Below are 14381 nucleotides of genomic sequence, written 5' to 3' on the forward strand. Positions count from 1 at the left end.
TGGCCAGACTGGGAAGCCCAAACTTGCTTCCTACATGCATGGACACACCAGGGGCCTGCGCTCTGCAAAGTGTTCTGAGGATGCGCAGACACCGCTGCAGGGGTTCACGGCACAGCCACAGCCATGCTGGAGGGGCAGCCAGGGCATCCCCAACCCCTAGGGGTGGCCAAGCCCACATTCCCCACTGCCTCCCCACCTTCCCAGGAAGATAATCCATGGACAGTTCTAGAAATAAAACGGCAAGCCGTGAATCCTACCTGCTGTCAGGGCAGCCCAGACTCACCTGTCCAAACGCCCTCACCACAAAGAACAGCGCTGTCATCAGGGTCGCCAGCATGGCTGGGGTGACCCAGGGGCTCCCTCGGGCCCGGGAAGTCAAAGCTCTGGGAGCAATGCTCAGGGCTCTCCAAATGGCCAGGGACTGACCTGTCCCTTCTTCGGCAGGCAGAGGCCAAGCCCCTTAACGAGCTTACGGCTCACGTTCATCTTGGCAGAGTAATCGTGCGCTGTCCTTTTGCTCTTCTAATCGCCGAGGCTCTCCAGCACACACAGCGCTGGCGTTCCAGGAAAAGCAAATCCTCTTCTCTGCGTTCATACCCAGCCAGTGCGCACAGCCCACGAGCCGGGGCAGGCCCCCGCTGCTGGCAGGATTACAGCACAGCCGCCCACAGCTCAGGTGGGGCTTGGGACTCATCCGAGCCGCCCGGTGCTCTCTGCACAGCAGCTGCCTTCGGAGCGGGGTAGGGGACCTGTCCCCACAAGTACCTACCTGGGTAGTGTGTGCTGCCGGAGACGTCCTCCAGTAGCTCTTATTGCAGCTTTCCAGCGGGCAAAGACACACAAGTGCAGATCATACACAGCAAGAACTGGGGCTATCCAAGGTTTGTGCTTTAAGGATGCACATCCATCAGCCCCCATTTCTGCAGGGCCAGCTGATCCACACGCTGCTCCTCCTGTGCTTCATCAGCTCTCCAGCTCCAACAGCTCTCCTCTGCCCAGCACGTACAGCAGGACCACGCTCCTGCCTTTCCAGCCCTCCCTGCACGGGCAGGGCACAACTGTGCGCGGCAGCATCCCAGTCCCTGCGTGTGTCCGTGTGCCTCACGCACCCACCGACCACACTCAGCTCTTCTGTGGCACCAGTAGCTCAAATCACATCATGATCACCCAGTGTCCACGATCACCCAGTGTCCCCACAATGCCCACGATCACCCAGTGTCCCCACAGTGTCCACGATCACCCAGTGTCCATCCATCTGCACCTCAGATTTCCAGCGAGCGAGGTTCTGTGCAGAACAGAGCTGCAAACCTAAGGGCAGGTGCCAAACCTCCCCTCTCGCCATCGCTGCTGTCACTGGCCGTGTTACCCACCTGCAGTCTCCCAGCACTGGACAGTCCCCAGCCAGGACACGCAGGAGTCCATCTTCAGAGTCAGCCAGTTTGAACACATCCCATGTTGCCAGGGAGCGGCTCTGGAGCGAAGCCCTGTTCCCCCCCAGCACACCAGCTCTCCCCGTTTCCCAAGGAGAACTCCCCACCCACCCCAGCACAGACCCGAGCACCCTGCCCATGCCACAGGCGCCCGGCTGAGCTGCCCTTGGAGCCTTCCTGCACACAGCCCATCCTCCAGCCTTGAGGCACAGCTCCAGATTGAGACAGCCGGGGTGACACACTGATGTCAAGGGCAGGATCCGAGCCCCTGCCAAGCTGTCCTGCTGGCTGAAAGCCCCACAGACAATCACTTCTGTAGTTCTGTTTTTTAGCTTTCTACTTACCCCAGCTCCGCTGGCCACATACTTAATGGAATAATAGTAATAAAGCCACAACGAGGTGAAGTGGGCTTGGAAATTGCCAGAAATGACCTTGACAAGACAAACCATGGAACAGCCCAGAGACAAGCGAGGAGAAGATATGAAAGGTAAGTACAAGCTGGATATCTATGAATAACAGAACATCTCAACAAGAAAACAGAGCTACCAAGATCATCATACAAAACAGGCTCACGTTGATTTAATTTGTGTACAAAAGCAGGTACAGCTGCCGTCAGAGGTTTTAACAGGAGAAAGGAACATGTTGAGAACCAAGTTATTGCTAAGAAAACCAGTATTTCTCCAAACACGCTTCTCCACTCACAGACCCGAGCGGGGTGGCTTTGGGCACAGCATGCACCAGGCTGGCAGCCACCCCAGGCCACAGAAAGCCAGAGCTGTAGAGTCCCTCCTAAAACACCTACCTGGAAGCAGTGCCATGGTTTCCTGGCTGTTGGTGGGACACAAGAGCAAAATCCATACCGACAGGGACTGGTGCAGTCAGAGCAGATGGGAAGCCTGCGTGTTGATCCATCCCTTCCCTGCAGAGGGTCTCCTCTGGGCAGCTGTCGTTCCCTGGGCACTGCTGAGGCCTCCCCGTTCATCCAGAGCCCGTAAGAGCCAGCCAGGACTTCCTCAGCATGGACACCAGTGCCATGGTCTCCACCAGCAGTGCTTGCAGGACTACTCCAAGCAAGCAGGAGGTGGAAAAACAAGGGCCTGAGCCGAGGGTCAAGCTGTCCTAGGACAAAGGCTGGCCAAGTAGTTAAAAAACTTCTAAGAAAATCAGCAAAAAATATACACAGACCTTCTCACAAGTTATAAAATGATATTCATCAAAAATATATTTCTCTTGCCATGTAAACATTCGCCCAGTGCGAGCTGTTGCGGTGGTGTGCCAGCACACGACGCCTGGGAAGCAAAGCAGGAGGGGGATCCGCTCTCCTCTGCTGCACATCGTTGGCCACACCGAGGAACACGAAGAGCACGAGGGTGCAGAGCAGCAGCTTCCCCCACGCATCATCTCTAGGGAGCACGGCTTTGAGGATGGCTTCTCACAGAGGGGATCCCTCGAAACGCAGGCTTCTCCATCAGGCAGAGTGGATCAGCATTTGTCAAAGCATAAAATATTTAAGTCGGCTTGGAGGAAATCCTGACAAAGACTGAGATACCACGCTTCCCACGCAGCGGTGCCGAAGCCTCCCCAGCTTCTCCGTGGTGGGCAGAGCAGCCCCGCCTGCCCCCTCGCAGCCCCGTGCATCCCAGCGGGGTGGTGTTGGGGTACAGCCTCGGCACAGGAACGGCACGGAGACGTAGGTGGGGCTTTGTCTGACGCTGGGCATCACCATGGGCTCGTTCCTGACACGTTTTCTCTAGCAAAGTCTCAGCTGGATTCACATCCTCCCCCTTGACCAGTTAATCAAAGTCCTCCATGATTCACAGCTCTGGCTCATGGTCATTAGAATACTAATGAGGGAACTGTTGATTTATTGAAGTCCTGATATTTCACCACTGGATTAAACAGTCTATAAAGTGTATTTGGACACATCACAGGATTAGAAGAATCCGCCTGGGAAGGTCGCTTCCTCCTTCCTCCGCTCTTGTGAAGAGACTTCATTTCAAGGGCACAGCACGCCATGGAGGAGATGGCTGGGCATCACTGACCCCCAACATATCGTTAGGGAGACCACACGGGCCCCAGCCACCATCTCTCCAGATCCCAGTCCCACCTTCTAGTAATGGTACACTTTAATTTGTCTGTTCTCATCCAGTCCCAGCTGAAGCAGGCTGGGGCTGCTGGCAGGGGCCTTCTGCGCACCCGGGAAGAGAGGTCTGGCAGGTGGGTGAAGGAAAAGCCTGGCTTACGGGAGGGATTAGCACGCCTGAGCACAGCCAGCAGACAGGACAGGTACCGAGGGGCAGGGGCTGGCCTTGCACACACACACCGTATTTAGCCTGCTGCATCCCAGTCAAACGGAATTAAGGGGGATTAGGGAATTCAAAGGAGCCCTGTGCTCAGGCCAGCGTGTGCTCTCAGAGCCCCAAAGGATTTGCTGCCAACATCAGCATGCACCACAGAGGGGAAACACTGACAGCCCCTGCGTAATGCTGGTACAACACAAACCTGGGAACACACCCGCTAATAGCACTGAGAGGTCTCGCTCATTTAATCCTCCCGCTTGCTACGACATGCCTCAAAACAGAGCTGGAGGGAGAGCTCCTCCCTGCCCAGCCACGCGGCCACCCCACGTCCCAGGTCCACACGTCTCCAGGCAGCCTCTCCTTGCAGGGACACCGCTCCCTCTGCTCACTGCTGTTCAACACTTTAGTGCTCCTGACTCCCTCACCTCTGCTGTCACCTCCTACCTGCTGCAGGAAGCTGGAGTGCAATTGAGAGCAGGCCCAGGCAAAGGATACACTTGTGAATCCCTCTTGAAGTCTTCTAGCCATTTCTTGTTGGTCTCGATCATTCCTTGAATACTCATCGCGTTTGGCTCACGGCTCTGGAACTGGGAGTGCTGGAACGGCTGCATTTGCTCACTGTTGCACGAGAGAAAGAGAGAGCTCAAGTGGGAGAGGGCTCGAGGCAGAAACAACCCCAGAGATGACCAAGAAAGTGAGACAGGCTACTACAGAAAGCTATGGTTAACAAAAAGCGACCTCCTCTTGGCTCAAAGTCCTCTGCACAACCACATCAGAGAAGAGCTGCAGCAGGTACCCACCATCAGGCTGCTCTTCTCCTTCTTGTCTGTATGGTATCAGAAAGGTTTGGGTGGCAGCCTGCACTCCACCCACCCACCAGTGCCTGTCATGCCAGAGCTGGCCATGGCCCAGTGCCAGAAGCACCCCTGGACCCTGGGCCTGGGCTGACGGTTGTCAGTACAGCTATGGTGGCAGCTTCACTGGAGAAGCTATAAGGCAGTGCTGAGTGCGTGGCAGTGAATAACTAATAGTATCTAACTTATAACATGGAAACAACAATTCTATGTGGCCTATAAATCATTCTGGAGAACTTAAAGCATAGAAAGAGCAATAAAAGCACAACGGAAACATAACTCAAGGCAAAGACCCTTACTCTGCAGGTACGTATCCCAGCTTGCTGTCCGGAGGCTTGGAACTTGCACTGTGCGACGGGAACCCACCTGGAAAACAGACACTGAATACAGGCCCCCCAAAAGCAACACTCTTTCCATCTGGGTGGCATTTGCTTTCTTGTACTACAGACACACTGTCCCTGCAAGCTGAGCCACCCGCTGCAGACACAGTGGTGTTAAGGGAACAGAGACAGTGAACCCTGTCTGCAATTCACAGGTAGCTTCCAGCGCAGCAGGGCTGGCTCCTCTTTTGCTCCCTTCCTTCCTAACTGCTTTCTTGGGTGTACGTGAAAGGCTGCACTACTCCAGAAGCAGGATGGCAAGATCAGCCATATACTGCAACCTCCTGGGAAGAGGAAGCCTTTTCCTCATTCTTTATCTCAGTAGCACCCTTCCCACCAGCAGCAGCAGATCTGCCCTTAGCAGCATCAGAAGGGTGAGCCCGTTAGCACTTGCAGGGCCATGAAACCAAACGTTGTAAGCGAGCAAGCAGAGGCATCACAGAGAGGAGACTTACCTGGGAAATACTTGTGCCATTTCTCTGCCAGGATGCTGTCCGCTGACTGCCCAGCTGCGAAGGAGCGACCAGAGCTCCATGCCCACGGGTCCCTCAGAGACACCCCGGCGGGGGGCACCCGGGAGCCGCCTGCCTGCAGCCCTGCCCAGGAGGCGTATGTAGAAAGAGGGACGCCGTCGCAGGGCGTCGAGGTGAGGAGGGGAGACTGGCCATCGTTCATGGAGCCCAAGATGCCGAGGACCCCGTTCAGTTCACCAGTGATGCGCTGCAGAGACAGTGTCAAGTACTGGATCTTGTCCGGCTGCGGGATAGGCTGTGAATCCGTTCTCAAATCAACTGGAACCAGAGAGAGGAAAAGAGGGATCACTGGGAAGGCAAGGGAGACTCTGCCTCCCTAGCAGGAGGCTCGCTTTCCACTGTGTGTTACACTCCACGCTGGGTTTGATCAGTCTGAGCTAAGCAGGAGGCAGAGGGAATAACCCAGCTTTGCAGGCAACAGAGGAGATAGAGGCTGACAACAGGGATTTGTGCCTTGGAGGTGCTGGGGCACAAAGCGGGGGAGAAACAGGACAGCAATGACAAGAGCCTCCAACGCTGCAAGAACGGGGCCTGCAGGACAAGCCTGGATAGGCTTTAAGTGTGTGTTTCACCTCTCTGTTCCACCCCTCCGAGTTCTGCTGTACCCTGTGTCATGCAGCCACTAACACAACAGTGATTCCCCTGCAAATGGCAAGCCCCTTTCGAGGGAAGTTTTCCAAGTTTTCTTTAAGCTTCAGCCTTTCTGCAAGCAACACAACCCTCCTGCCTTCCTACGTGTTCATGGGGAGCCCTTCCTCCCACCTGCACAACTCCACTTACAGGCAACTCAAGGCAAACAGAAAAGCATAAGCAGCAGCCTGAGTGAGCTGCAGCAGCCTCTCCTGCCAGGGATGTGAGGAGGAAGCCCATGCACCTGCAGAAGAGCATTCCAGCTCTGCAACAGCAGAGAGGGAAGAGCTGAAGCCAGATTTTATAATCCACTCTAAAAACAGAGTTAGAGATTTAAAAGGGAAGTTCACACACAGATTCCATCCCTTTCATCTGCCGCTACAGGCAGGCAATAACTTTTTCAAATCACATTATACACAGAGCAGTCCCAGGCACGGACAGCAGACCTGCCTTAGGCAGGAACGAACACGAGCGAGAACAGCCGAAGGTACAGCAGAGAGGCGAGAGGGAAGGCAGAGCTAGGCCTAACGCATCACAACTGGGCACAGCACATCATGCCAGTCAGGCACTTACTTTTAGGCAAATGCAGATTTACACTGGACGTGCTGTCTGTGTCCTCAGAGCTGCTCAGATCAAAAGTCACCATCTTCGTGCATGCAGCACTCTTCAGAGTGTCTTCATCCGAAAGCTGGTCAAAAGGAGGAAAATAATGCAAATAAAACCTGCTCTTCTGTCCCCAAAACGTAAGAGCCACTGGAATACGCTGCTGGGTGCACGCCTAGTGAGTCACGGGGGTCGTAGTGCAATTGGGTTTGTTGTGCTCCCCACCTCCGTGACTCGCCTCTCCCCCACCTCTCAGACAGACACACCATTCTGTTCTCAAAGAGTACGTTCCCAAAATCCAGCTCTGCTGGCAAATGCCTCTTTGGCCACCAGCTAAACAGCCCTCGTGGGGACCAAGAGCCCTGCAGAGACTCCAGCCTGGGGGAGGAGGCCCAGAGCTCTGGGCAGGGTGGGAGTGCAGCGGGCAGGCACAAGGAGCAGTGGTGCTGTGGTTACCTCCTCCAGCAGCGAGGACTCCAGCTGTCTCAGCTTCTCTTCTTTCTTCTTCAGCAGCACCTGTCCTTTCCGCATAGCCGACTTCATCTTGTCCAACTGCTTTGCTTCCTGCAGTGGACCAGCAGCCAAGACAGGAAGAAAATTAACCAAGAATGACAGGACATAACCTACATTAGTGGTCACTGTGACTAATTATCTCACTTCCACTCAGCACAGGAAATCATGCTAGTGGAGTAAAACTGCTCCCAAGTCTTCAAGAGCATGGGGAGGGAGTGCAGAGGGCAGAGCACATGCCTTAAAGCAAGCTCACCCCAAGGAAGAGCAGGTTTCCCTTCCAAGCCCTGCATCCAGCAGGGTCACCAGCTCTGGTTCTGCAAACCTAAATGCTCTCTAGCATCAGCGAAGGGAACTATGACCTTCCCTGCCTTTGGCTGGCATACCAGCAGAGCTGGCAAGCACTCAGGAACCCTTTCCCAAACAAGGGGGAAACCACTGCAGAGCTACAGCTGTACGTTTGTCCCTACTGACGGGCAGCGGTGAGCGACTCACCTCCTCCAGGTTCCTGCGCACGCCCTCCAGGAGCTGGGAGCTGCCAGGATCCTGCACCGCCTCCTGCGCCTTCTGCACCTCCTGGCGCCACTGCTGCTTCGCAGCCTTCAGCGCCGTGTGCCTCTTCCTCATGGAGCGGGTCTGGCGCACCAGGAACTCCTTGGCGTTCCTGATGGAGATCCCTTGGGCAGAGATGTAGCTCCTGACACTGTGGGAAAGAGGCGTGCTGCTGGCGGGGCCACCCTGCAAGCCTCATGCAGCAGCCTCCTCAAACACATTAGTGCAATGCATGCAAATCCAAGGGAAAACGTTTGCTTGTAAAACCACAGCAAGAACGTTTTCTGCAAGTGGCCAACAGATACTCACTGGTCAAACTGGAAGTCGCTGTCCTCATGGCTTTGAGAGGGTGGGGAAGCAGGCTCTTGGGACGAGTGCTGAGGAGTTGAAACATTTCAAAAACTAAGACACATGAATGGGAAACAGAACCCCAGGACCTATAAGAACCCAATTAGGAGCAAGAATTCGGAATGACATCACCCTGGTATTGCCCAGAACCAAGACCAGCACCAGGGATGTTCTTTATGTGACTTCTAAAAAATAACAAAGACATTTCTATCCCTGGCTCAAGCCCTGCTTGTGACTCCAACAGCACCCAGGTATCCATCACTCCTTTCCCCCAACAATAATACACAGAAAGCAACAAATACTACTGAACATATTGATGTCCCCTGGCAAGGAAAAATGCATCACTGCATCTCAAATGGAGTTCACACAGAAGGAACCAAAACTGGGAGTTTCAAGTGAGTTACACCCTCACAGCTCCCAAGGCAAGCACCTTTACAGCCTGCTTTACTCACAGCTTGAAGAGTTTCTCTCAAGTCTTCAACATGGAGCTCAGCTTTCCTTCTTGGAGATTCCACGCTTTCTTCTGCCTCCAGTTCTTTCAGAATCTCCTGCTTGCTCTTGACAGCTGCCTCCAGCTCACTGCCCCAAGAAAACACAACAGTGGCAGCACTTGATTAGACCAGTAATCTATCAGCAGCGTCCAAAGGGACCTCCAGTTCCCAGGAGGGAAAGGGCCACAGACATGCAAGACAACACCAGTGTCAGGTCTGTGGTGTGACATCAAACATAACCCTCACCTGGGCAGGGACACATTGCTTCACACCCTTACCCAGCAGCTCAGCTATCTTAGGAAAATCTTTTATTTGCATTTCTCCGCCCCTCTCAAAGCATCTTATTAGCCTCACCAGACAGATGTTGAGAAGACAAACAACTTAAGCTGACAAACAGAGGCAAAGGGACAAAGTTACACAGCAAGTTACTCATAGATCTGAAACCAGACCCCAGGGGCTCCATGTAAGTAAGCCCACCGTTAGGATGCTGAAGGACTACGGCCCAACACGGGCAGCTCAGAGGTAAGGGAGAGGTCCAGGTCAGGTTGGAGAGGTTTCTGTTAGCAGCACAAGGTAGGTTTCTTGCATTAAAGTTGTTCATACACGCACCTGATGCGTTTCTGCAGCTTCTGGCTTCGGGTCTGCAACAAGTCCACCTGGGCCTCCAGCTCAGCCTTCTGGTCCTGGAGCTCCTCCAGAGACCTGCGCAGCTGCCGGATGGACTCGAGGAGGCTGGCGTGCTCCTTCCTGTTCTCCTCTATGCGGAGCTGGGAAGCTAAAGCAGCTTCCTAGAGGAAAGCCAAAAGAATCCTGCTCAGTAATTTCCCCAAAAGCAAGAAGAAAGGCACACAACACAAGCAGCTCGCTACTCATACAACACACAGGAGGTCCCAGAGCTACAAATGCACACGCTCCATGCCAATCCTGGAAGAACAGGACTGTCTCTCTTTAGGTAACAGCTCAGAGCTAACCAAACTCCCAGCAGGATGGCACTCCAGGCTGAGGCAGGGAGGGATTTTCAGACTACCAATTTAGAAACAACAGTTTGCTTTTTTTAGAGCCAAGTTCTAGCATGCTCCCTCACCCCAAACAAGCAGCACAGCACCTCGCCAGAGCCAGAGCATACATACATCTCTTTCCATCTCAGTCCGCCTCTCTTCATCCAGCAGCTGCTGCCTTCTCTTTCTCAGAGACTCCTCCTACATCCAGATGAGAAAGCAGGTGAGTGACAGAAGCGAGGTCATCTACAGCCCTTGGCACAGGCCAGGACTTAGATCTGGCAGGCAAGAGCACCAGCCAGTGAGTTTTGCCAGCTCCACGGGAGCATTTGGAGTGCTTCCCTCCCACTCTGCTGCCCAAGATCCCAACACACTCATTCCCTTTTCACAGCAGCAGGGAGAAGAGTGGGTAAATCAGGAAGGGACTGACTAAAATCCAGAGTTATGCTGAGCAGGACACGCTGCCTTGAAAGGCTTTTGATCCCTCTGCCACTGTCTCCCAAAGCACTGAGCAAACCCAGAGCACCGACTTTCACTGCAAGCACCAGCCATGATGCTGGACCACTAGGAATGCTCAGCCCTGCTCTGGTTTGGGATGGGAGCTTTACCTGTAACTTGGACGGCAGGAAGAGCCCCGGCTGAGCACCTCAGAGAAGTTCCCCCAGGAGGAAGCAGCCAGAGGAGCAGCACAGGCTAGGAAACCTCCGTGAGCCCAACAGGGCTGGCTCACCTGGCTGAGGAGCTGCGCTGATCTGGCTGTGATGTTCTTTGTGCGCACTTCAAGCTCGTTTTCTGCCTCCTGGAGTTTTCTTTCCTGCACAGAGATGCTGAGTTAGAGAGAGAACGGCACAAGCTCCTCCCTAGGCAGAGCTCTGCCACCAGGAGGAACAGAGTGGGAAAGCGTGACCTGCCACTTGCGTCACCTGGGGCTGTAGAGGGTGGCGAGTACACCGAGGTGTCACCGTGCCCAGGCCCTCCCCAAGCAGCCAAGTCACGACAGCCTGCTAGGCAAAGCGCTCCCCTCACCTTCTCCCTGTGCCTGTGCTGCAGCGCAGCGAGGCGCTCGTCCAGGTCTGCCCGCAGAGCCTTCACCTCCGCCTCGTGACGCTGGCGCAGGCGTGCCGTCTCGCTTCGCAGCCCTTCCAACAGCTCTGCTCTCTGCTTTCTCTCCTGTTTGGTGCAAAACACAAACAAGAGAAACGGCTGAGTGAAGCGCAGGGTTCTGCAGCAAGGCAGCGTGAACACACGGGGTGCACCCTGGGGAAAGGCAGCCCAACACAGCAGCTCCTGAGCAAACACCAAGCTCAGCAGATTCCAACCTCTTGCTTCCAGGGACACCTTTGTTAAGGGAACAGCTCCAGACAGGAGAAAACCCACAAAACTAAGGCTCTGTCACACACTTCTCACTGTATAGTCAAAAGTGGGAGGTGGAAGGCTTGCCAGAACAGGCATCTGCAAGAATGGGAACACCCTTGTCATACAGAAGTCCACAAGTGCGTGTGCAACGGCCTGCACAGAGAATATTGTGACAGCTTATCCTTATACCACCAGCCTAAAGTCACTTCACATCATGGCAACAGTGCCCAGTTCTCCTAGAAGGAAGGAGATTTCCCCTTTAGGAGTGGCCAGGGTAGGCAGGTCTGGCAAGCAGCAGTGCCAGCCCAGGCACAGCCCAACTGAGCGAGTCACTACCGTCACCTCCCCAATTCCCCGCTCTCCCCCAGCAGTACCTCCTCCTCATACTGAGCCTGAATCCGTGCCAGGACCTCCTGGTGCTCCTCTCTCATCCTCTCCATTTTCCTTTCATGGTCTTTTTCAACCTCCCGGCGTTTCTCTCTCATAAGCTCGCTGAGCTGCAGGGATGACAGGGAAAGACGTTACTCTGAACTACAGCCTAGTGCTACAGAGGCCCCCCAGGACACGAGCAGAAGGGCTGAAGTTCAGAGTACCTCGCACATGGCATCAGGCTGTGGCCTGGGTAGTACAACACAAGCACCCTGGTGAGGCAAGGTGCTGCTGGGGTGTCCTTTCCCCTAAGGCACCGCTGTCACCCCTGGGCAGGGGACATGGCCTCTCAGACCTCACCACGCATCCAGGGAGGGTGAAGAACCTTCCAGAACCCAAGATAAATACTTGCCTCACGTTCATATTCTGTTACTCGATATGCTTTGTGCTGCACTTGCTGCTCTGCTCTCTGCAAGTCGTCACGCAGCCGAGCCTCCTCGCTCCTCTGTGCCTCCGCTATCTGGGTTTGCAGGCTGGAAATGACCTGCCGTGAAAGCCACCCACAGAACCTTGTCACCCTTCTGACAAGATCTGTTCAGCGCCCTCCCACAGAGAGGAAGCAGCATGGCAGAGACCCACGGGTGCAGTCTCACCACTCCCTCCTTGGAGCACGGCCAAATGCTGAGCCAAGCCAGAACCACAGTTAGGAAGTGGAAAAAAATTAGTACCACCCTCCCTGGCCACCTCTAAGGACAGTGTGGGGAAAAAAAAACAGTTTACATTCTAAGGACACCATCTTTTACCTCACGATGCTTCTCTTCTGCTGCAGATTTCAGCTGCTGGAGTTCAGTTGCAAATTGTTTCTCTAGCTGTTCTGCTGCCTACAGGAATATGAGCAAGAGAGCCTGCTGGAAAACCTCTGTGTGTGGGGACCCACTGTACAACACACATTTGCAATTAACATCTATCCACAAGCATCACAAACGCACAACAGCAACCCCCTTCCAAGCCAGTTACACACAAGGTGCCTTTACTCTTTATGTGCTTTCCCTCCCAGGAGATCTCCGTGGATTTCAGTCATGCTGTGCTGGAGGGACTACAAACTGCCTCCATTCAGGACCTCCCCAGCCTCTCTGGAGGGCTAAAACAGCCACCAAAGGGGTGTTCTGATCTGATACAATGGCTTGGTTTAGCTTGGCACAGACACAGTGATTGTTCTTTTCTTCAGATGCAATGCAGCCCTTAAAATAATCATTATTTAATCACCACTGTAATAAAAACTGGGGGAGTACTCCTCCCCACCTCAACCACGCCTCGAACAGCACGCCTAGCATCATGCCTTTATGTTTTAAGGCAGTCATTATTACAGTACACGGAGATATTATTGAATCTCAGCCCTTTAGCATCGCTGTGCAAGCCAGGTCAGCATGAACAGCATTGGCTCTGACCCCAGCTGGCAATAAAGATCTCACCTTCTTCTTTTCCCTGTCCAATCTCTCCCTGAGCTCGCTCAGGAATTGTTCCTTCTCTTGTTCCAGCTCAGTCATCTCTTTCTGCTGGGCTTCCTCCATTTCCAGCTTCATTTTCTCCAAAACAAGGTGCTGCTCCCTCTCCAGGCTCTCCTCCTCCATCACCCGCTGGGATTCCCACTCTTCCCTTAGCTTCTGCAGCACGACCTCTTGCTCTGCCCTGGGAGATTTGCAACAAGAACAGAGGCAGAAGCAACTCAGAACTCAGTGCTTTACTACTGGAGTCACCACACAGCTCCCCTGCACGTACAGCATCACAGTCAGGGCCTCGTGTGGCTACCCAGGCAGGGTACCAGCTACGGGAGGCTCAGGGGGGCTAGTGCCTCCACTCGGAGTGGCACACAAGATGCTTCCCCCCACAACCAGCAGACTTTATGGCCCCAGGGACGGCAGCACAACTTTTCACCTGATCTTCTCTTTCTCTGCCTCGGTCTCGGAGGTGATTTTGGCTCGCAGCTTTGCGAGTCTCTCCGTTTCTTCCTTTCTGACACGCAACTCTTCCTCCTCAGAAGCCTTGGCCAAATCTTCTTTTAGAGTCCTGAGAGATGAGCAGCCAGGAAAAGAAAGGGAAAAGGTTCAAGAGGCTTTAATATCTTCCAGTCACCTCCCCAAGGCCTACAGATCAGCTGCTGCTCCCACCAGCTGTGCCTGCCCCAGTGATGCCTTCTCAGGGCTCCAGACCATTCCTTCTCCTCCAGAGCCCAGCTGCTGGCAGGGGAAACGGCCCCCCAAGCATGAAACTTCTGTGGTGCATTTTTAAAATGCACTATATCATAGGTGGCACTTATGTTTTTTTTTTTTTTCCAGGTAGGTGAAATCAGCTCCTATTAAATGAAAGCAGGCTCCCAGCCAAGGTACCTGCACGCATTAGTACATCCATAAGCTTCCTATTCTCCTACGACACCCTTTTTCCTACTGCTTTGTTACTGCACAGACATTTTTCCCTTCAGGTGAGATTTCTGTGTCTTCCTTCGCACCCAAGACAGCATTCCCATGACATTTCATGTCAACATACTGTTTCTGGCTAGCTCAGTGTGCTAACAACTTAAGTATCAAGGCCACCTAAAATAAAATATAAGCCTTGAGAGAAAAATCCCCCCAGGAAGAGGGCACAGCTCCCCGTGCTGCTCTGCTCCCCAGATTGCTATTAGCTCCCCATGCACTGGCCAGGTTTCACACAGACGTCCACACCCTAATCCTTACAGTCTTGTTTGGAAGCCCCTCTGTAAAACAGACAGCACCAGAGTTTCAGATAGTTCCTCTGAGGTAACCTCATCTTCTGGAATGCTCCAATTCCAGTCCTGTTGCTACCATTTAGCCCAGGATTTGAATGTCTGCCAGGCAGTAAAGCTCCAAGCACTGAACTGGAAACTTTTCCCAGGTTAACCGTAAGAGCCAGGCTCAGAGCTGTGACAGCTGCATGTGTACCGAACCAGAGCTCGTCTCGCAGGAGAGGGGAAGGTGCTCTGGTCTGTACTGGAGAGCCCTTTCCTGAGGC

At 53.8% G+C, this 14381-nt stretch overlaps 1 protein-coding gene across 5 annotated transcripts in view; it reads right to left on the minus strand.

The window, feature by feature from the left end:
* Positions 1-1983: 1983 nt before the first annotated feature.
* CEP164 (centrosomal protein 164) overlaps positions 1984-14381 on the minus strand; it is a 33778-nt gene continuing 21380 nt past the window's right edge. For all 5 annotated transcript variants that reach the window (XM_068418098.1, XM_068418096.1, XM_068418097.1 and 2 more), the window contains 18 exons: positions 13290-13421; positions 12827-13043; positions 12158-12235; positions 11767-11898; positions 11360-11482; positions 10656-10799; positions 10360-10443; positions 9762-9830; positions 9241-9419; positions 8593-8719; positions 8102-8169; positions 7736-7943; positions 7187-7294; positions 6701-6815; positions 5420-5755; positions 4884-4950; positions 4226-4348; positions 1984-3640 (listed from right to left, as the gene is read on the minus strand). In XM_068418098.1, coding sequence (XP_068274199.1) covers positions 3541-3640; positions 4226-4348; positions 4884-4950; positions 5420-5755; positions 6701-6815; positions 7187-7294; positions 7736-7943; positions 8102-8169; positions 8593-8719; positions 9241-9419; positions 9762-9830; positions 10360-10443; positions 10656-10799; positions 11360-11482; positions 11767-11898; positions 12158-12235; positions 12827-13043; positions 13290-13421 — 2410 coding nt within the window. In that variant the 3' untranslated portion in view covers positions 1984-3540. The remainder of the gene's footprint in view (positions 3641-4225; positions 4349-4883; positions 4951-5419; positions 5756-6700; positions 6816-7186; positions 7295-7735; positions 7944-8101; positions 8170-8592; positions 8720-9240; positions 9420-9761; positions 9831-10359; positions 10444-10655; positions 10800-11359; positions 11483-11766; positions 11899-12157; positions 12236-12826; positions 13044-13289; positions 13422-14381) is intronic.

Source organism: Nyctibius grandis, chromosome 25 (genome assembly GCF_013368605.1).
Source record: "Nyctibius grandis isolate bNycGra1 chromosome 25, bNycGra1.pri, whole genome shotgun sequence".
NCBI classification, from domain to species: Eukaryota; Metazoa; Chordata; class Aves; order Nyctibiiformes; family Nyctibiidae; genus Nyctibius; species Nyctibius grandis.